This window comes from Hyla sarda, chromosome 3 (genome assembly GCF_029499605.1).
Source record: "Hyla sarda isolate aHylSar1 chromosome 3, aHylSar1.hap1, whole genome shotgun sequence".
NCBI classification, from domain to species: domain Eukaryota; kingdom Metazoa; phylum Chordata; class Amphibia; order Anura; family Hylidae; genus Hyla; species Hyla sarda.
The window spans coordinates 352006940-352029597 of NC_079191.1; the positions used below are offsets into that span (position 1 = coordinate 352006940).

The 22658-nt window shown below is 43.8% G+C and overlaps 1 protein-coding gene across 3 annotated transcripts in view; it reads right to left on the minus strand.

Annotated features, from left to right (window-relative positions):
- LOC130362681 (two pore calcium channel protein 1-like) overlaps window positions 1-22658 on the minus strand; it is an 86881-nt gene that overhangs the window by 17295 nt on the left and 46928 nt on the right. For all 3 annotated transcript variants that reach the window (XR_008891520.1, XM_056567575.1, XM_056567572.1), the window contains exons 3-12: window positions 13523-13637; window positions 13102-13230; window positions 12330-12446; window positions 10798-10916; window positions 9517-9618; window positions 8875-9001; window positions 7266-7467; window positions 4598-4742; window positions 4331-4516; window positions 3246-3310 (exon numbers count right to left, since the gene is read on the minus strand). Coding sequence is in view for 2 of the 3 variants with exons in the window: in XM_056567575.1 (XP_056423550.1) it covers window positions 3246-3310; window positions 4331-4516; window positions 4598-4742; window positions 7266-7467; window positions 8875-9001; window positions 9517-9618; window positions 10798-10916; window positions 12330-12446; window positions 13102-13230; window positions 13523-13637 (1307 nt within the window). In the remaining variant the exon portion in view is untranslated. The remainder of the gene's footprint in view (window positions 1-3245; window positions 3311-4330; window positions 4517-4597; window positions 4743-7265; window positions 7468-8874; window positions 9002-9516; window positions 9619-10797; window positions 10917-12329; window positions 12447-13101; window positions 13231-13522; window positions 13638-22658) is intronic.

Consider the following 22658-nt stretch of genomic DNA (forward strand, 5'->3'; position numbering starts at 1 on the left):
AGGAAGGTCCCTCTGTGACCAGCATTCCTATAGAGTACAAAGGAATTATACAGCCCAACTTGGGTCAGGTACACGGACACCTTTTTGTACCATGCCTTAGATTTTCTTAAGGCGCTGTAGGGCTGCAGGACCTGATCGGAAAGGTCCACCCCTCCCATATATTTATTATAATCCTGGATACACACAGGCTTGATGGTCTGCTCTGTGGCTCCTCGGATTGGGACTGGGGTTGATTGGTCACCATGGAGTGTTGTCAACACAAGGACATCTCGTTTGTCCTTGTATTTCAGCAACATCAGAGTGTCCGTACAAACAGCCCTACTTTGTCCTCTGGGCACTGGTGTCGAAATAAAAGTTTTCGGTAGGTCTTTTTGATTTTTTCTGATGGTGCCACACGCAGCTGTACTTCTGGCAGCAAGGGACTTCAGAAGGGGGACACTGTTGTAAAAATTGTCAATATATACGTGGTAACCGCGGTCCAGTAAGGGATGGATTAAATCCCATACTATCCTCCCACTTGTTTTCAAGACAGGGGGACACTCTGGGGGCTGAATGGATATATCTTTTCCTTCATAAACCCTAAACCTAAAAGTATATCCTGTGGCGCTTTCGCACAATTTGTACAGCTTTATTCCGTACCTAGCCCTTTTGTTGGGAAGGTACTGCCTGAAACGTAGCCTGCCCTTGAAATGGACCAGAGATTCGTCCACTGAAATCTGTTTTTGGGGGGTATACACTTGACAAAATTTAGAATTAAAATGAGTAATTAAGGGCCGAATTTTAAATAGCCTATCAAAGGCGGGGTCACTTTGGGGTAGGCATTCATCATTATTGTTATAGTGGAGGAATCTAAATAGAATTTCAAATCGAGTCCTAGACATAACAAGGGGGTAAAGAGGGGTATGGTATAGGATGTCTGTCACCCAATAGGACCTGATGGTGGGTTTTTTGCAAAGGCCCATATTGAGTAACAGTCCCCAAAACTTGTACATTTCGGTGGCATCAGTAGGGGTCCATTTGTGGGGCTTAGCATAATATTTGCTGGGATTGCGTGCAATAAATTGCTCTGCATACAAATTTGTTTCTGCCACAATGAGGTTGATAAGGTCATCCGAGAAAAACAATTTAAAAAAATGTATTTCCCGAAACCCTGTTGTGTCGACATGGATGCCTGGGGTGGCTGTAAAATTGGGGATCTGGGGTATAAAATTACTAGTGGGGATCCATGTTTGGACACTTGGCTGCTCTTGTGCACTAGGCCCAGGGCGCCTTTCAGGGGATTCATCAGATGAGGATGATGAGGATGCTAAAAATTCAAGATCCTCTCCGCTGTCAGAGCCAGAATCGGCAAACAGTATCTCAAAGGCCTCTTCTGCGCTGTAGAAACGCTTTGTCATTTTTGTAGATTTTTGGTTTTTGTTTAGGACACACACTGGCAGTGAAAGCGTTAATGGATAGGTCACTGAGTGTGATCTGGCAGCGATCTGGCAGTGGAGGGGTTACAGGATCACTGACAGGATGATCACGTACAGACCAGATGATCACTGACAACTTTAGGATGACAACGGACAACTTTAGGATGACTACTTTCTACAGACTGACCCTGCCTAACAGAGCACTCGCCCTAATAAAGGCTAATCCAACTTTAAACTTTCCCTAGACACTAACTAAAAGTGTATTTTTTTTTAGTTTTTTTTGTTTTTAGTTTTTTTTTGTATTTTTTTTTTTTTTTTTAAACCAACAGAACAAAACAGGATGTCAACTGACAAGATGACCACTGGCAATGAAGGCGTTAATGGATAGGTCACTGAGTGTGATCTGGCAGCGATCTGGCAGTGGAGGGGTTACAGGATCACTGACAGGATGATCACGGACAGACCAGATGATCACTGACAACTTTAGGATGACAACTTTAGGATGATCACGGACAACTTTAGGATGACTACTTTCTACAGACTGACCCTGCCTAACAGAGCACTCGCCCTAATAAGGGCGAATCCAACCTCAGACTTTCCCTATATGCTAACTAAAAGTGTATTTTTTTTATTTTTTTTTGTTGTTTTTTTTAATTTTTTTTATTTTTTTATTTTTTTTATGAACCAACGGAACAAAAAGGGATGACAACTGACAGGATGACCACTGGCAGTGAAAGCGTTAATGGACAGTGTGATCTGGCAGCGATCTGGCAGTGGAGGGGTTAAAGGATGACAGGATGATCAATCACGGACTGACAGGATGATCACTGGATGGACAGGATGACAGCTGACAGGATGACAGCTGACAGGATGACAGCTGACAGGATGAGGGCTGACAGTTACTGCCACTGCCACTGGCAGTGAAGGGGTTAACTGAGAGTCACTGAGGGTGATCTGGCAGTGAAGGGGTTAACTGTGACTGACAGGATGAGCAGTGATTATGACGATCTGTGACACACTGACAGCTGGCAGCTTCACTACACTCCTACACCTCCCTGCCTCACTGCCACTGTCACTTAAGGGGTTAATAGGGGCTTTTTCTTTATATTTGGGGGCAATCTGTGGTATTTCTCTGGCTCTCCTATATGCGCAGCTGCTCCGATCGCTTGTCTCAGCACACTGAAGCGTCGGAGACAGCCAGCAGGAGGAGCGATGTTTCCCGGGGCTTAAAACGCTGCCTATTGGCCAGCTGTCACACAGGCTGACCAATAGCAGCGATCCTGGACCAGGGACCATTGCGATTGGTCCCTGGATCGTGACTCCCGTTACCAGGCATAGTATGTCAGCCGGGATCGCAAAACTACCGCAGCGCCCGGCGGCGCTGTGGCAGTTTAAAGTCATCAGGTACATGTACCTGATGTTGCGGGAAGTCACCGCTAATCATCAGGTACATGTACCTGATTTTGCGTAAACGGGTTAAGGCACAGAAAAAAAAAAAAAAAAATGCGCCTGTTTGCTGATGGGGCACAACACAAACGTTTGCCGACGGGGTACAACAGCAGTGTGAAAGGGGCCTTTGAACAATTTTACAAGGAACGCTCCGCTCTGTGCTACATACTACGAATAACATTTTGAGACATTAAAGCAAACCAGTGCTCATCCACAAGAAAGATAGAAATAAAGGATATAACAACATTAAGCAACAAAGGATAAACTTCTCAAAGGAGAATACTACCTACTTACTGAATAGACTAAATAGTCTCATGCTAAATGTTGCTAGAGTCTCTAAGCATGGTAGAAGAGAAAAACCATAGATAAATGCACACAGACCTGATTTCAGCGCAGTGTTCAATGTTGTAGCGATAAGAGCAGCGATGATGATAAAGGTGTCAAACCTTACAAATGACAAAAGATACATAGTCAGGACTATTGCTAGGACTATAGAAGGAACTTTATTAGTGTCTTATTTTTTTTTGTCTTTGTCACATAAAACAACAATTTTGCACAGCCTCTGAATCATTTACTAGATTCGGAACGTACTCACTAGATCAAAGAATCAACATATAGAGAAAATTATTACTTTTATACTGTAGTTGCACATCATTCCTTGTAATCCTAGCCCTGGAAACATTTTACTAACAGTAACATAATGCCTGACAGCCCACTGGTCTAGATGCTGCAACTAGTTCCTAATATACACAAAAAAGGCTGGAAAGACTCTGATTAAAGGGGCACTCCGGCCCTAATACATCTTATCCCCTATCAAAAGTATAGGGGACAAGATGTATGATCGCTGGGGACCCCCGCAATCTGTCATTGTGCACCCACCTTTGTGAGCTCTCCGCAGCGCTGGAGGCTCCGAGTGTGTAGAGTGATGTCACGCCCCGCCTCCTCAATGCAAACCTATGGGAGGGGGCGTGATGGACGTACTCTTTAATCAAAGTACATGAGAAAGATTTTTTATTTATCATAAGGAGTGCAATAGCAAAAATTTTTTAATGATAGTGCCCATTTAAGCCTGTACAAACCAAAGAGTTGCTCTACAGATTAATTCTAGTATGGAATTTGGGGGAGATTCATCAAAATCTGTGTAGAAGAAAAGGCGACCAGTAACCCATAGCAACCAATCAGATCACTTTGTTCATTTTTGAAAAGGCTCCTGAAAACTAAAATAAGCAATCTAATTGGTTGCTATGGGCAACTCAGCACAGATCTTGATGAACCTTCCCCTATGTCTCTATACAGACGGTTGGAACTGTCAGCTGTCTGGTGAGTGAGCCGTGCACTGCCGCTCGCTTCCCCGGCTGATAACTAGTCATTGCAGCAGGTCTCAGAAATAAAAACTTCTGATGAGTGGGCAACTTGCCAAAAGTTTTTACTTATAACAGTAACACTTTAAAATGAAGAAAACCTACCAATTCCAAAACTGGCTCCTTGCAAAGAACGATCTGGGATCATAGGTGTAGAGTTTGAGAAGAATCTCTAAGACATAGAGGGAGAGGAACACCCACTCAGCATTGGATATTAATGGGTTTTTGTCATCCAGGCCAATGAAAATGGCATTTACTAGAATTACGACATCATAAGCGTATACAAAACCTCTGAAAGAAAAAGTAAAATGAGCTTAACAATGTGAAAAAGAATCCAGTGTGAAAACTGTAAAAGCTATGTATTCCACTTACTTATGAAGGACGACCCTGCGGATAAAGCGACTCGCTGCGCATCTATACAGGTGAGGCATCCAGCATTCAACTGGATGCATGCGAGCCTTCATAGTGATCACCTGAATGTTCAGCAAGTCAGCCAAACGTATAAAAGCTTCCTTTCCTGAAAAGATTGAATTGTTACGCAATTGTATTTATGTACATAAGCCCTAAGTGCAACAAGAGGCATCCATTACATATAGAAGGAAAAGTAGGACTTTGCCAGATTGAGTCTTAATAATTAGCTTGTTCCAAAAACTTCAAACTTAATCTTCCTTATTAGACTGATTAATATGGCTGTTGGAATATGGAGTCATAACAATAATATGCATAGACATTACAAGGATCTTATTTTTGCCTTACTCTGGTTTAAGACAACATGAACACGATGGACTTCTGTTTTCTTCAAGTTACTAAAAATGTAACCTAAGGCGCCCAGACACCTTTAATAGCTGATGACTAGAGATGAGCGAACTTACAGTAAATTTGATTCTTCACGAACTTCTCGGCTCGGCAGTTGATGACTTATCCTGCATTAATTAGTTCAGCTTTCAGGTGCTCCCGTGGGCTGGAAAAGGTGGATACAGTCCTAGGAGACTCTTTCCTAGGACTGTATCCACCTTTTCCAGCCCACCGGAGCACCTGAAAGCTGAACTAATTTATGCAGGAAAAGTCATCAACTGCCGAGCCGAGAAGTTCGTGACGAATCGAATTTACTGTAAGTTTGCTCATCTCTACTGATGACCAAATGCTCATTCAGATGACTGCTGTTTCGATTCCTCTATAGACATAATTGCTTGGCTCACTCGGGTGTGTATTTTTAAAGGGGTATTCCAGTGAAAAACTTTTTTTTTTTTGTTTATCAACTGGTGCCAGAAAGTTAAACAGATTTGTAAATTACTTCTATTAAAAAAATCTTAATCTTTCCAGTACTTACAAGCTGCTGAATACTACAGAGGAAATTATTTCTTTTTGGAACACAGAGCTCTCTGCTTAATCACAAGCACAGTGCTCTCTGCTGACATCTCTGTCCATTTTAAGAACTGTCCAGAGTAAGAGAAAATACCCATAGCAAACACATGCTACTCTGGACAGTTCCTAAAATGGACAGAGATGTCAGCAGAGAGCATTGTGTTCCAAAAAGAAAATAATTTCCTCTGTAGTATTCAGCAGCTAATAAGTACTGGAAGGATTAAGATTTTTTAATAGAAGTAATTTACAAATCTGTTTAACTTTCTGGCACCAGTTGATTTAAAAAAATAAAAATAAAGCCCATTTTGGCCTTAAGGACTCAGACAATTGAATTTTTACGTTTTCATTTTTTCCTCCTCGCCTTCTAAAAATCATAACTCTTTTATATTTTCATCCACAGACTAGTATGAGGGCTTGATTTTTGCGCGACCAGTTGTCCTTGGTAATGACATAACTCATTATATCATAAAATGTATGGCGCAACCAAAAAACACTATTTTTGTGGGGAAATTAAAACGAAAAACGCAATTTTGCTAATTTTGGAAGGTTTCGTTTTCACGCTGTACAATTTATGGTAAAAATGACATGTGTTCTTTATTCTGAGGGTCAATACGATTAAAATGATACCCATTATTACATACTTTTATATTATTGTTGCGCTTAAAAAAAATCACAAACTTTTTAACCAAATTAGTACGTTTATAATCCCTTTATTTTGATGACCTATAACTTTTTTATTTTTCCGTATAAGCGGCGGTATGGGGGCTCATTTTTTGCGCCATGATCTGTACTTTTTTTTGATACCACATTTGCATATAAAAAACTTTTAATAAATTTTTTATAATTTTTTTTTTAATAAAATGTATAAAAAAAAGTAGGAATTTTGGACTTTTTTTTTTTTTCCGTTAACCGTACGGGATCATTAACATTTTATTTTAATAGTTCGGACATTTACGCACGCGGCGATACCAAATATGTCTATAAAAAAAAATTTACGCTTTTTGGGGGTAAAATAGGAAAAAACGGACGTTTTACTTTTTTATTGGGGGAGGGGATTTTTCACTTTTTTTTTCTTTTACTTTTACATTTTTTTTACACTTGAATAGTCCCCATAGGGGACTATTCATAGCAATACCATGATTGCTAATACTGATCTGTTCTATGTATAGGACATAGAACAGATCAGTATTATCGGTCATCTCCTGCTCTGGTCTGCTCTATCTCAGACCAGAGCAGGAGACGCCGGGAGCCGCACGGAGGAAGGAGAGGGGACCTCCGTGCGGCGTTATGAATGATCGGATCCCCGCAGCAGCGCTGCAGGCGATCCGATCATTCATTCAAATCGCGCACTGCCGCAGATGCCGGGATCTGTATTGATCCCGGCACCTGAGGGGTTAATGGCGGACGCCCGCGAGATCGCGGGCGTCGGCCATTGCCGGCGGGTCCCTGGCTGCGATCAGCAGCCGGGATCAGCCGCGCATGACACGGGCATCGCTCCGATGCCCGCGGTTATGCTTAGGACGTAAATGTACGTCCTGGTGCGTTAAGTACCACCGCACCAGGACGTACATTTACGTCCTGCGTCCTTAAGGGGTTAATGGTGAGAGAAGAGAGAATATAAAGCCACCTGTAACATTATATCATATGAACCAAATCACCCCTTGATCTTCCTCACCCACATAAGTTTGTCCATCTTCTTTAGACACTCGTAAGAGAAGTTCTCTGTGTGAGTTACTGATGTCTGGAGCCACCATCTTTACCAGTTTTAGCCATGTGGTTTCTGAAATGACAAATTCTGGTCCTTCCTGTACCTTCAGGGCATTAAATGCTTCTGCCATCTTGCGCCGTTTCATATAAGCCAATTTACGGATCTCATTCTGAAGGACACATCAAGGGTAGCATGCCATAAATTCATAAAAGCTATAAATAAATCATTTGTCTGCAGTTGCTAAAAATAAGTTTGGATCAAATTACTTTCATGTTTGGGCAGATGTACCAAAGCTCAATACAAAAACGATCTACATCCACTTTTTATGACTAGTTCAAACATTTAGGAAATTTTGATCAATGGTTTATCTCTTTTCTTTGTATACTCTCTAATATGAAACGTTTATGCTCCCTATCTATCTAGTCATTGTCTATATTAACTTTATCAATAGTGAATCCAGTCTTTTGTATGTTCCTGCCAAATGACCCACTAGAAATGCAATGCTGACTTTCTGACCTAGGTTTTAAACATGAAGTACATGCTGAAGCTGTGCATTAAATAGGTGCAGTTCCCTGTATGATCATGGCTGATATACTATATTTGTTCTGCAAACACTAAGACACTGGTTTATGACACTCAACACTCAATACCATTCCTTGGCATCTCATATTGAATGAGAAGTGTGGTCTACAGATATTTGAATCCCGACTTTTGACTTACCGTATTTATCGGCGTATAACACGCACTTTTTAGGCTTAAATTTTTAGCCTAAAGTCTATGTGCGTGTTATACGCCGATACAACCCCAGGAAAGGCAGGGGGAGAGAGGCCGTCGCTGCCCGCTTCTCTCCCCCTGCCTTTCCTGGGGTCTAAAGCGCTGCTGCCGGCCATTCTCTCCCCCTGGCTATTGGCGCCGCTGCCCGTTCTGTCCCCCTGACTATTGGTGCCGGCGCCCCATTGCCAGCGCCGATAGCCAGGGGGAGAGAAGCGGCGCCGACAGCCAGGGGGAGAGAAGGGGCAGCGGCACCCATTGCCGGCGCCGCTGCCCTGTTGCCTCCCCCCATCCCCGGTGGCATAATTACCTGGGTCGGGTCCTCGCTGCTGCAGGCCTCCGGCGTGCGTCCCCGGCGTCGTTGATATGCGCTGCACGGCGCATGACGTGCCCCTTCTCTCCCCCTGGCTGTCGGCGCCGCTTCTCTCCCCCTGGCTATCGGCGCCGGCACCGATAGTCAGGGGGACAGAACGGGCAGTGGCGCCGATAGCCAGGGGGAGAGAAGGGCCGGCAGCAGCACTCTAGACCCCAGGAAAGGCAGGGGGAGAGAAGCGGGCAGCGACGGCCTCTCTCCCCCTGCCTTTCCTGGGGGTGTATCGGGGTATACACGCGCACACACACACCCTCATTTTACCATGGATATTTGGGTAAAAAACACTTTTTTTTTACCCAAATATCCTTGGTAAAATGAGGGTGCGTGTTATAGGCCGGTGCGTGGTATACCCCGATAAATACGGTATGTAATATTACAATAACTTTAGAACAATAACCAACAAAATGAAACCAAAAACATTTTTTAACTTACCTTTAAATGTTTTCTGTAATTATTGTACACAACAGCTAAGAAGACGGACATAAAAATATAAGTATTCAGAATAATGTAGGCTACGAAGAAGATGGAATACCACCAATTGTAGTCATAAGCTGGCATCCTAGGGAGGAAAATGTATATTTGACTACAGTCAAAGAAAGTTTTTCTTTACCTTTTTTTTTTTACTTTTCTTTAATAAAATTTGTATCAATGCGCTTAAGAACTTTTCAAGGCTGGTTTCACATTAGACCAAGCAATGTCCTTTGGAGGTTTACATTGGGGGTCTTCTCAACACGCTTTATTCCTATAAAGGGCTCTATGTATTACGGATTCTAAGTGTTTAGCCGGGTAAGGGAGCGGTATTGCACTGCACTCCCCGACTGGCAAGAGATCCATACATTTCTTTGCATAGACTACTATGCAGAAAAATGGACGGATCTCTTGTTTGGCCAGAAGAGAGCTGAACGCAATGCCGCCTGCTTCTCCGACTAATAACTCATAATCACAGTGAGTCCTAGGAGTAAGACCCAATGCAATTAACAACCTTTTACAATGTTGTTTTTATTGACAGTAACGCTTAAATGAACTGTGAAACTAACCTTGTTTTAGTTTATTAAAATATAATACAGTACTTACATGATATCGGGGCTGTTGGCAGTCGTCACTAACACATAAAGATTAAATGCACCATCAAGGTAGTTTTCAAAGTAAGGTTCTCTTTCAGCTGTTAATAGTTTCCTGAAAATAACACAATTATATACTATGAACTTAGTCACGAAAAACCAAAAGATTACAACAACGTGGATGAGGCTGAGTGAACTGACAGGAACTGTATGGCGCCCTCTTTATTAAGCTAGTATCCACACTAGACAGTCCTCAGTAAACCAACTACATTTGTGACACCAATCTTACCACTGTCCTGTCCTGATAACTTGATACAATGGGCCTGAATTACTCTAAGTAAATCAAGGTCAATATATCAGATAAAATTGTATCAGATCACAATCTATCTTGTTTAGTTCATGTTGTTTTCAATGCCACCAAAACACTTAAATGTAATAACAGCAAACAGAGGCTTTAAAAATTGCAATGAATTGAAACAAAAAGTGGTATATTTATTACATTTTCTGGTCTAAAGGGCCATATTTCCAGTATGTGAGCCCTGGTGATGAATTTAGCACACACTGCATGCACAACTCACATGGAAAGGCAGGGCTAATACATTTCTCCCAAAGTGTATTAAGAACTTGAATAATCAATTAATTATACAATTAATCCTTATTTGCATTAAAAAGGGGGAAAAAAACTTATAAATTACATGTACAGAAGATGCTACAACAAGATGGTAACTAGAACTAACATAATGGTCTCCTGCAGAAACCTTTGGAAGCTACAGCTAAACTGCAAACCAAGCAGAGAAGAACAGTACAGTCCAGCACTTCCAAAAACATCAAATCTAGCTGCTATATTGAAGAACGGACACATATTTCTGCAAGACTGCTCACAACATATATAAGGGGTGTTTTCATAAATTCTGGGTATTGTTTTTTGAAGAAATGAACCTATGCTCGTATAATATTATTTTTTTGTATTTCCATAACGCAAATTAATTGAACACCCCCTTATGATGTAAGCAAGTCTGTTTTCCAAAACACATCAACTGTTTTTCTCATCCACCATGACGATGTATGTTCGTATGTTCATTCTTCAATAAAGCAGCAGAATTGCTGGACTATATTGCACTTCTCTGCTTGGTTTACAACAACATGGTACTCTTTTAAAAGGGGTACTTAAAAAAAGTGTTATGATGTTCTGTTAATTGTGATAGAATTATGTTATTATAACATTATAAACATGTGCAGGGTGGAGCATATGGTCAGATGTAGCCAGGGAATAAATAATGAAATGTAATTTTACCTGCTTCCAAAAAGCTTCTGAGCCATAAGTGAAAAAATGAGGACACTGAACATAAAAAGAAGGAAGACATAGAGAATTTCAGGTAATGTGTTTCTGATGCTACGGAATGCTCGGCGGATCTGCAAATGATACAGGAAAAAAATTACTGTCACATCCAAGGTAGGGATTAGTGCAGACTAATACTTGCCCTTACAACTGTCCCTACCTACTTTGACTATCTGCCTTAAATGGTGCCCCCCAACTGGGTGACGGCCGCTAAGCTGGACAAAGTGCAGGGGCATCAGAATAATCAGGTTGAGTCGGTAACAAACCGCACAAAGGCAGAAAACAAAGGGTTAACCAGAACAAGCCAAGAGTCAGAAACCAAGGGGGAAGCACAGTACAAAAGCAGAATCTATAGCAATGTCAGGACAAGCACGGGTCAAATCAGAAGAGTAGTGAAATACAAGGTATGCAGACTAAGGGATGGTTAGGTCACAAGCAGAGACACAGAAGTTACAAAGAACAAGGACAAGAGTAAAGGGAATGCGATCGCTGCTCTCAAGAGAGAGCGTGTGCTGTGGCTGAGGTCTGGTTCTGGGGATCGCGTACCCCATAAAAAATGTTGCTGGACAACCCCTTTAATGTTTTAACAGTATGTAGTAATCTCCCCTTAGTGGTGGATAAAGTGGTCAGAATTTTTTATTTTATTTACTAGGCCTATTCTGGGGACTTGAAGCTCTTTATTAGAAAAAAACTGATTTTGGACTGTTTATAAAAAACAAACAAAAAAAAAAAATCAACTGAAAGATGGTCTAAAATCATTTTAAAGGGGTACTCCACCCCAGGACATATTATCCTCTATCCAAAGGATAGGGGATAAGATGTCAGACCGCAGGGGTTCTGCCGCTGGGGACCCCCAGGATCTCAGCTGCAGCACCCTGCTATTACTGCACAGAGCAAACTCGCTCTGTGCATAAGGACGGGTGATACAGGGGCCGGAGCATCGTGACGTCACGGCTCTGCCCCCTCATGACGTCTCGACCCGCCCCCTCAATAAAAATCTATGGAAGGGGGCGTGGCAGTCGTCGTCGCGCCCCTTCCCATAGACTTGCATTAAGAGGACGGGCTGTGACGTCATGAGGGGGCGGAGCCGTGACGTCACGATGCTCTGGCCCCTGTATCACCCGTCATTACGCACAGAGCGAGTTTGCTCTGTGCAGTAATGAATGCAGGGTGCGGCAGCTGAGATCCCGGGGGTCCCCAGTGGCGGGACCCCCGCAATCTGACATCTTATCCCCTATCCTTTGGATAGGGGATAAGATGTTCTGGGGCGGAGTACCCCCCTTTAAGGAAGCAATAAACAGCCATATTTTTGGATATGAGAAATAGACAGATACTAAATAATTCCCACTTTAGAAAATCTATATTTAACAGCTTAATCATTTCTTTCCACAGAGAAAGGGAAAGGGTTAAAGAAATAAAATGTCTATACATCTGCAGTGCATAGGGATTTAAAAAAGATTTAAAGAAAAAAAAAAAGCACCTCTCACCTGACGACTTTCGGCGAAATTAACCAGGTAAATTGTACGTAGTACTCTAGACCATCGAACGCTAGGTATGTGAGCAATAAGCAAAGATCCATAGATAATCAAATCTACTAAGTTGAGCTGTAATAAATAATAATAGCCAGATATTTGAGTTAGTGTTCTATATCTTATACACATGTTAAAGAGAAATATTTTTAATTCACTTGATATTTTTATCTTTTGTATTCTAAGTAGTTAAACATTATGTTTTAAGTAAATACGTGAATAATTTTTTTTTTTTTTACCAATATTATGTATATTAGTAACTTAAAAAGTTATGGTCACACAGCTTCTCCCTTTAAAGGGGTATTTCAGCACTTGTATAAAAACTAGGATGGTACTGAGGCTTGTTTAAAAAAAAAAAAAAAAAAAAAACACAAGCAGGGAACCCTCCCCACCTATAGGAAAAACACAGAGGCAGTGTGATAAATAACATATAACACTCAGGGCAATAATAAACTAATCCTCATAAAAACCCATAAACGACAGGTATTAATCCCAATTTTGGTAACCATTATGGTAACTCCCTTTTTCATATTAGAATATGAAGTGGGTAGGTCTAAATAGCAAATGGTTCATAACAAAAAAAAACATATGGGGATGAAAAAAAAAAAAAGGTAAAATGACACAACAAAAATACAGAAATGTTTCCAATAGAGGACTCTCTAGTTTAACACATTTAGCTGAGTATTTACCTGTGCCATTATGATAGAATCTAGTATACTGTAATACTTACAAATATTGTTACCATTACACATATGTTCTTCGTGTCCTTCCAAAAAACACTACGAGGAGTAACTTTACTAAAATGTACAAGTCTGCCAAAGAAAGCCAATAAGCAGAGGACCTCAACTATGGAGGTAACCTAAAATACAACAGGACATAAATGTAAATGCTGTAGAAGCAACACAAATATAAATGCCTTTGTACATAGCGCTCAAAGAACATCATGTATATATGGAAGTAAAAGGTTTTGTTAATGCTGACCAATTTTTAAAATAAATAAAAACAAAAGTGTGTATATCATTTAATAAACCATGGATGGATATAGTGACTCGTTAGCAACTTTGAAAGTTTTAAATATTAAATATCTAGAAAATTGCATATTCATATGTTCCTGTCAAAGAGGAAAAATTTGTGAATTTTTAGTTACTTACCAGAAATGGGAGCTGGTAAACTGCAGGTTCCTCGAAAATGGCCAAAGCCAAGTCAACTGTGATACAGATATAAGTGGCAAATTGCATAACCCAGTGATTGTAAAAATAGTAAAGTCTATAAAACAAACAAAAAAATTATTATAATAATGATAATAATACTATGATATGATAATAACACAGTTTTGCCGAATTTTCCGGAAATATTTGGTTCAGTCCGAATTTGTTCTCGGCGAATGACGATTAAAAACGGCTACAGAGAGGCTCAATGGAGGTGTAGAACAGTTTGCCTTGCTGTAACACGCATAGGGTGTGTGCTGGGTTAGTGAAATAATACTGATATTCAGTATGACAGATCAGAGGCGTCGCTATTAGAATCACTGTCGCAGAGCGGCACAATGACAGAGCCTGGAGGTGGCATCAGTATGAGGAGACCATATAGTTGCTGAATGACACAACATGGAGGTGGCAGCAGCATGAGGAGACCATATAGTGGCTGAATGACACAGTGTGGAGGTGGCAGAAGCATGAGGTGACCATATAGCCTCAATAGGGGTGTAGAACACTTTGCCTTGTCCAAACACACATAGGGAGTGTGCTGTGATAGTGACATAATACTGTTATTCAGTAGGACATGCAGATTACAGACGCTGCTATTAGATCCACTGCCGCAGAGAAATTGAAGAGAATAAAGAGAATTTTTATTTTATTTAAATTACAATTTAATTCAGGTGAGCATAGAGCTGGTGGTCCTCCGCCAGGCAAGCTACAACCTGTTCCAGCCCTTGCCTCTCAGCAACCCCTTGACTGTGAAAGTGCAAATGTTTCATTTAATCAGTTATGGCTCATTGTTATTGCTCTATCGATTACTGAAATTGAAATTTAAGATTTAATAATAAAATATGTGGTTACAAAAGACCAAATCCAACAAGGAGTCACATGTCGGCACAATGACAGAGCCTAGAGGTGGCAGCAACATGAGGAGACCATAATCTGGCAGAATTACACAGCCTTGGGTTGGCGGCAGCATGAGGAGACCATAGGGCCTCACAATCCCTAAGAAAAAAAAGATGAATTTTCACATTCATTTAAATTGAAGATTTATGGTAGCTAGTGCCACCTTAAAAATTGTTAAGTAATGTACAAACAGCATGAAAAGACCATATAGTGTCTGAATGACAAAGCCTGGAGTGCAGCATGAGGAGACCATAAGGCCCCACAATCCCTAAGATCAAAAGATGAATTTTCAATTGAAGATTCATGGTAGCTAGTGCTACCTTAAATTTTTTTAAGTAATGTACAAGCAGCATGAGGAGACCATTGAGTGGCTGAATGACACAGCCTGGAGTTGGCGGCAGCATGAGGAGACCATAGGGCCCCACAATCCCTAAGATTAACCTCTTCAGGACACAGGGCGTATGGATACGCCCTGCATTCAGAGTCCTTAAGGACCGAGGGAGTATCCATACGCCCGTGGGAAATCCGGTCCCCACCGCTAGCCGGTTGGGGACCGGAGCCGGATGCCTGCTGAAATCGCTCAGCAGGCATCGCGGCATATCGCCCAGGGGGGTTATTATGTCCCCCCATGTCGGCGATGGCCGCAGATCGCTGGACAATTCAACCCAGCGATCTGTGGCGATTCCAGGTCAATTGGGTCTCCAGTGACCCGTAATTACTGGCTGATCGGGGCCGTCTCTGATGGCCCCGAACAGCCATAGCCAACAGGGGTGAGGTGGCACTGGTGCCACCTCACGATCGCCCTGATTCGTCGGCCGGTTTACCGGCCGACCAATCAGGGCACCTGCTGCGGGTGTCACTCCCGCAACCCGCTCCGCCCCTCTTCCGGAGGACGTGAGCGGGTGCGTGAAGAAGACCCCGGGAGCTGGGGACCCCGATCCCTGGTGTCCCTGTTGGGATCGGGGCCCCAGGAGCGGCGGCAGCGGGACTGACCTGAAGCGGCAGCTTGGAGCTGAGTGACAGCCTCCTGCTGTTGCTTAGCAACAGCTTCCAGCATGCAAAAGAGGCATGCTGGGAGCTGTAGTTATGCAACAGCAGGAGGCAGACAACCACAACTCCCAGCATTCCCTTATGGAAGTTTTGCAACAGCTGGAGGCACATTTTTTCTATGGAAAAGTGTACCTTCAGCTGTTGTATAACTACAACTCCCAGCTTGCACAAACAGCTAAAGTGCATGCTGGGAGTTGTAGTGGTGCATCTGCTGGTTGCATAACTACAACTCCCAGCATGCCCGTTGGCTGTCGGTGACTGCTGAGTTGTAGTTTTGCAACAGCTGAAGGCACACTGGTTGTGAAACACTGAGTTTTTTTTTTTACCTAACTCAGTGTTTCACGACCGGTGTGCCTCCAGTTGTTGCAAACTACAACTCTCAGCAGTCACCGTACACCATGCACCGTACATGCTGGGAGTTGTAGTTTTGCAACAGCTGGAGGCACACTGGTTGTGAAACACTGAGTTAGGTCACAAACTCAGTGATACATAACCAGTGTGCCTACAGCTGTTGCAAAACTAAAACTCTCAGCATGTACAGTCTGTCAGCACATGCTGGGAGTTGTAGTTTTGCAACAGCTGGATGTCCCCCCCCAATGTGAACGTACAGGGTACACTCACATGGGCAGAGGTTTACAGTAAGTATCCGGCTGCAAGTTTGAGCTGCGGCAAATTTTCTGCCGCAGCTCAAACTGCCAGCGAGAAACTACTGTGAACCCCGCCCATGTGACTGTACCCTAAAAACACTACACTAACACAAAATAAAAAGTAAAAAACACTACATATACACATACCCCTACCCAGCCCCCCTCCCCTCCCCAATAAAAATGAAAAACGTCTGGTACGCCACTGTTTCCAAAATGGAGCCTTCAGCTGTTGCAAAACAACTACTCCCAGTATTGCCAGACAGCCACTGACTGTCCAGGCATGCTGGGAGTTTTACAACAGCTGGAGGCACCCTGTTTGGGAATCACTGGCGTAGAATTCCCCTATGTCCACCCCTATGCAAGTCCCTAATTTAGGCCTCAAATGCGCATGGCGCTCTCACTTTGGAGCCCTGTCGTATTTTGAGGCAACAGTTTAGGGTCACATATGGGGTATCGCCGTTCTCAGGAGAAATTGTGTTACAAATTTTTGGGGGTATTTTCTGCTATTACCCTTTTTAAAAATGTTAAATTTTTGGGAAAACAAGCATTTTAGGTAAAAAAATTTTTTTTACATATGCAAAAGTCGTGAAACACCTGTGGGGTATAAAGGTTCACTTAACCCTTTGTTACGTTCCCCGAGGGGTCTAGTTTCCAAAATAGTATGCCATGTGTTTTTTTTTTGCTGTCCTGGCACCACAGGGGCTTCCTAAATGCGGCATGCCCCCAGAGCAAAATGTGCTTCCAAAAAGCCAAATGTGACTACTCCTCTTCTGAGACCTGTAGTGCGCCAGCAGAGCATTTTTCATCCCCATATGGGGTGTTTTCTGAATCGGGAGAAATTGGGCTTCAAATTTTGGGGGGTATTTTCTGCTATTACCCTTTTAAAAAAATTTAATTTTTTCGGAAAACAAGCATTTTAGGTAAAAATTATTATTATTTTTTACATTTGCAAAAGTCATGAAACACCTGTGGGGTATTAAGGCTCACTTAATTCCTTGTTACGTTCTCCAAGGGGTCTAGTTTCCAAAATGGTATGCCACGTGTTTTTTTTTTTTTTTTTGCTGTTCTGGCACCATAGGGGCTTCCTAAATGCAACATGCCCCCCAAAAACAGTTTCAGAAAAATGTTCTCTCCAAAATCCCCTTGTCGCTCCTTCCCTTCTGAGCCCTCTACTGTGCCCGCCGAACACTTTACATAGACATATGAGGTATGTGCTTACTCGAGAGAAATTGGGCTACAAATACTAGCAAAAAATTTCTCCTTTTACCACTTGCAAAAATTCAAAAATTGGGTCTACAAGAATATGTGAGTGTAAAAAAATGAAGATTTTGAATTTTCTCCTTCACTTTGCTGCTATTCCTGTGAAACACCTAAAGGGTTAAAACACTGACTGAATGTCATTTTGAATACTTTGGGGGGTGTAGTTTTTATAATGGGGTCATTTATGGGGTATTTCTAATATGAAGACCCTTCAAATCCACTTCAAAACTGAACTGGTCCCTGAAAAATATCGAGTTTGAAAATTTAGTGAAAAATTGGAAAATTTCTGCTGAACTTTGAAGCCCTCTGGTGTCTTCCAAAAGTAAAAACATATAAATTTTATGATGCAAACATAAAGTAGACATATTGTATATGTGAATAAAAAAAAATGTATTCGTAATATCCATTTTCCTTACAAACAGAAAGCTTCAAAGTTAGAAAAATGCAAAAGTTTCAAATTTTTCATCAAATTTACGGATTTTTCACCAAGAAAGGATGCAAGTTACCACAAAAATGTACTACTATGTTAAAGTAGAATATGTCACGAAAAAACAATCTCAGAATCAGAATGATAACTAAAAGCATTCCAGAGTTATTAATGTTTAAAGTGACAGTGGTCAGATGTGCAAAAAACGCTCTGGTCTTTAAGGCCAAAATGGGATTAGTCCTTAAGGGGGTTAAAAGATGAATTTTCAAATTTAAATTGAAGATTTATGGTAGCTAGTGCTACCTTTAAATTTTTTAAGTAATGTACATGTACAAGCAGCACGAGGAGACCATATAGTGACTGAATGACACAGCCTGGAGTTTGCGGCAGCATGAGGAGAACATATGGTGGCTGAGTGACACAGCCTGGAGGTGGCGGCAGCATGAGGAGAACATATTGGGCGCAGCAGCAGCATCAGGAGTCCTGAAAGTGACCCGGTGACAGAGTGGTGCGGTGGGTGGCAATACCAGTACCTGGTGACAAAGGTGGGTGAAAAAAAAGTCTGATGTAGAGGAATGTTTGTAACTGGGGAGCAGAGCATTAAATCTGCTTTGCACTAGCCATATTTGTGAAGTGTTGGTGTGGCAACATGGTCAATCTACTCTGATGCATCAAGGTTTGGTGGGTGGAAATCCTGGCTGATCCATGCCTGATTCGTCTTCACAAAGGTCAGTCTCTCCACATTTTTGTCTGTGGACAGACGAGTTCTCCTTGGGGTGACTATGGCCCCTGCTGCACTAAACACCCGCTCTGATGGCACACTACTGGCCGGGCAGGACAGCTTTTCCAGGGCAAACTCTGCTAGTTTCAGCCACAAATCAAGTTTGGCTGCCCAGAAGTCCAGCGGATCTTCAAGGTGTGTAGGCATGGGCATGTCAAGGTATGCCACCACCTGCTGGTTCAGGTCCTGCTCCAGGTCTACCTGCTGCTGATGAGTTGCTTCACTATGCGGGTGAAGAAACAGCGACTGTAGACTCAGGCTGCTGCTGATGGAGCTGGTAATGCTCCTGCCACCCCACCCCTACCCAGCAGCCATGGCAGTGGAAGGTGATAGCAGAGGGCCCAGCGGGACCTGCGGGAGGATGGATGATGGCGCCGATAGGCATCGGCCAACTGACTACGTAGGATGTCTCTGTAGTAGGTCAGTTTGTCCCTCTCCCCATTTTGTGCCGGAAGCGAGGGTCCAATAAGGTGGAGAGCCAGAAGTCATCCCGTTGCAGAATGGTGACAATTCGGCGGTCACTACGCAAGCAACTGAGCAAGCATCGTGCCATTTGTGCAAGTGACTCGGAGGGACTCCCTGCCTCCATCTCCACTGAATACTTCCAGTGTGTCTGGATCCTCTCGCCTTCCTCATAGCCCTCTAGCTCCTCTGGCTGCTCCTCCTCTCCTGTCAGATGACTAGAAAAACCGCCCATTTCGCAAAACCTAAACTGTGCTCCACTGTGCCCCTCCCCCTCCAGTCCAGCCCCCACAGGGCTCATGTGGGCGTGAGATGTAGGCACCACGTCTCCAGTGCCCTGACCTGCCATCGTTTCCAACATGTGTTGCAGGAAATGAAGCAGTGAAATGATGTTGTTCATCCCATAATCCTGGCGACTGACTAATAATGTAGCTTCCTCAAAGGGCCTGAGCAAACGGCACTTGTCACGTATGAGCTGCCACTGGTTGACATTGAAGTTACACAGGGTCTTGGATCATCCAAGAAAATGGTGATGGCTTTTCTCTGTTTGTATAGTCGGTCCCACATATGGAGGGTGGAATTCCAACATCTGGCAATGTCGCAAATCAGACTATGCTGGGGGATACCATTCTGACGCTGCAGGTATGCTTTGCGGTGTACCAGTGGCTGAAGTGCATGCAAAGTTTCCTTCCCATTGTTAGGATGTCTTGCAAATCGGGGGGAACACTTCAGGAACCACTTGACAACCAGATTGAACATGTGTGCCCTGCAGGGTGCATGGCTCAGCCTTCCTTGTCGCAGCGCAGACAAGATGTTCTTCCCATTGTCAGTCACCATGTTTCCCATTGCCAGTTTTCGTGGAGTAAGCCATGCTCCGATTTCTTTATGATGACTTTTAGCAGTTCCTCCACTGTGTGAATCTATTCACCAAGGCAAACCATGTGAAGAACAGCGTGACACTGCCGTGTCCTGCACATATGGTATGCTGAAGGGGCCCTGAGACTTGTCCGTGCAGTGTAGGCTGAGGACACGGTGGAGGATGAGGAGGCGGAGTCTCACACTGTCACAGGACCAACGGCCTGAGAGCGTGGAGGAGGAAGCAGCATGACCTGTCCATGTTGCTGCTGTGGCTGTGCAGGAACCACATTCACCCAGTGGGCCGTAAAGGACATGTATTGTCCCTGACCATAGTTACAGCTCCAGACGTCGGCGCTGCCGTGTATTCTGGTACACGCCGACAGGCTAGAGAACTGGCCTACCTTCTCTTCCACAAAATTGTGCAGGGCGGGTACTGCCTTCTTCGCAAAGAAATTACAGCTTGGGACTCTCAACCTTGGCTCAGCATAAGCCACCAGTTCTCTGAAAGGTGCAGAGTCCACCACTTGAAAAGATAGGGAATGCAGCACCAGCAACTTGGACAGGAGCACATTCAGCTTCTGCGCCGTTGGATGAGTGGGTGCATACTGTTGTCTCTTGGACATGGCTTCGTCGATGGATTGCTGGCGGAATGACTGACTCAAAGTAGGAGGAGCAGGAGCATCTGGAGCGACAGAAGGAGGGTATGACAAACAGAGCCCTTCGGCTGAGGTGGTGGAGCCTTGGCTGGCTGAAACATGGAGTGGCGTGCCACTGGGTAATGCAGCAGGCTGGACCACCACATCGGCGCCATGGTTCTTACAGGCCTCTTTATGGGGACACAGGATATGTTCGCGCAGGGCCGTGGTTCTAACATTGGGACCCTGGCCACGCTTCACCTTCTGCCGACACATCTTGCATGTGGCTGTGTTAACCTCCTACGGATGCTTGATGAAAAACTGTCACACCGCCGAGTAGCTGATTTTCCCACCAACAGTCCGCACTAATTGACTGCTACTGCCGCCGTCTCCAGGGACCCTTGTTCAACTACTTCCCGGGAACGTAGGCTGCCGCGAAGCAGGTGGTCTCCCCCGGGCACGTTTGGCTCCAGAATTTCCACTTCTGCCACCATGCTTACTGCCAACCATTCTAACACCTTGCTGGCTCAGCTGCTGCCTCACAGGCAACCTGCAACCCTCTTCTCCTGATGATGATGAAGCCTCTTCTGCATCCGGCTCCCAATTGCGATCGGCTTCATCATTATGTCTGCACGTCACTGATGTCCTCCTCAGGTTCCCAACAGTGTCTGCTTCAGGACCCTGAACGCTGGCAACACACCCTCCCACATCACTCTCCTCATCATTACTTGCCCACCTAGCGGAGAAAGCGGCTGATGTCTCCTCCACTTCTTGGCTGGGCAGTAGCTGCTGACTGTCCTCTATTAGAAGGGGAGGGAACAGCATAGGACAGAGGCAATGGGAGGACAGGAACTGCTCCCAGGCCATGCCAACTGAGGGTTGTGTCTGAGGAACCCACCTACTGTTGACTGGGGGTATCAGATGTCCCTTGTGATGAAGTGGATGACCATGTTAACCAATCGATGACGGCAGATGGGTTGCTGGTCGAGACACAACTGCTAGTTGACACCTGGAGATCAGGCCTCTCACTGCGACTCCTGCTGCCACTCGCTCCTAGTCTGCTGTGACCTCTGCCTGCGCCTGATGAATTTAGGCCTCTGCCACTCCTCTGTGCACATCCTGGCACTTCTCTGCCTGACATACTTAGTGCGTATATGAGGGGAGGACAATACGCTTCACTACATTTAAAACAGAATTTGTCTAGAACAGCAGCAGGTGTGTACTTTTAGATGGCCTTTTACAGTAACTAGGCCCTTAAGATTTTATCAGGAACAAAAGGGTACAACACTTAGATGTACGTATGTGGTATGCACTTATGAGGGCAGTAGAATGTGCTCCACTACGCTTTACAGTATTTGTCTTGAACAGCAGCAGGTGTGTACTTTTGGCTGTCCTTTCACAGTATCTAGGCCTTTGAGACTTAAACAGGAACAAAATAGTACACCACTTAGATGTACGTATGTGCTATGCACTTATGAGGGTAGAAAAATGTGCTACAGTACACTTAAAGTATTTGTGCACAATACCAGCAGTACACACCAGTGCTGCAGCACACAGTCGCTGTGTACTACACCAAAAATTGCACTCTCTCTCTCTCAATCTCACTCCCTTCCCAATAAGTGCTTCTAGACAGGATTTGTGCTTCAGCTGAATCGCTGCTGTTCTTCTGTGCAACACACTGCTCTCTGTAATAGAACGCTGTAGACAGTGACTGGGAGGTAAATCACTGCAGTAAGAATGCTTTGTGAAACACACACTGCTCTCTGTCCCTCTCTCTGTGCAACAGAACGCTGACTAGAAGGTGAATCGCAGCTGGAAAAAGCTTTTCTGTGCAACACAGCACTGTCTGTCCCTATCTATCTATCAGCAGTGAAAGGCTGAAGTGACTGGCCAAAATATGGCTGCCGATTATGCAGGACTGTGACATCACAGGGGTGACTGGGTGCTGATAGGCTGCATCCTGCATGTGATTCAGGGTCATCCCCCCTACCCTTGTTCCCGCCTTCCCAGGATTCCTTGCCCCATGTCCTCACATGTGGATCTGCCATTTTAAATGCCCTGG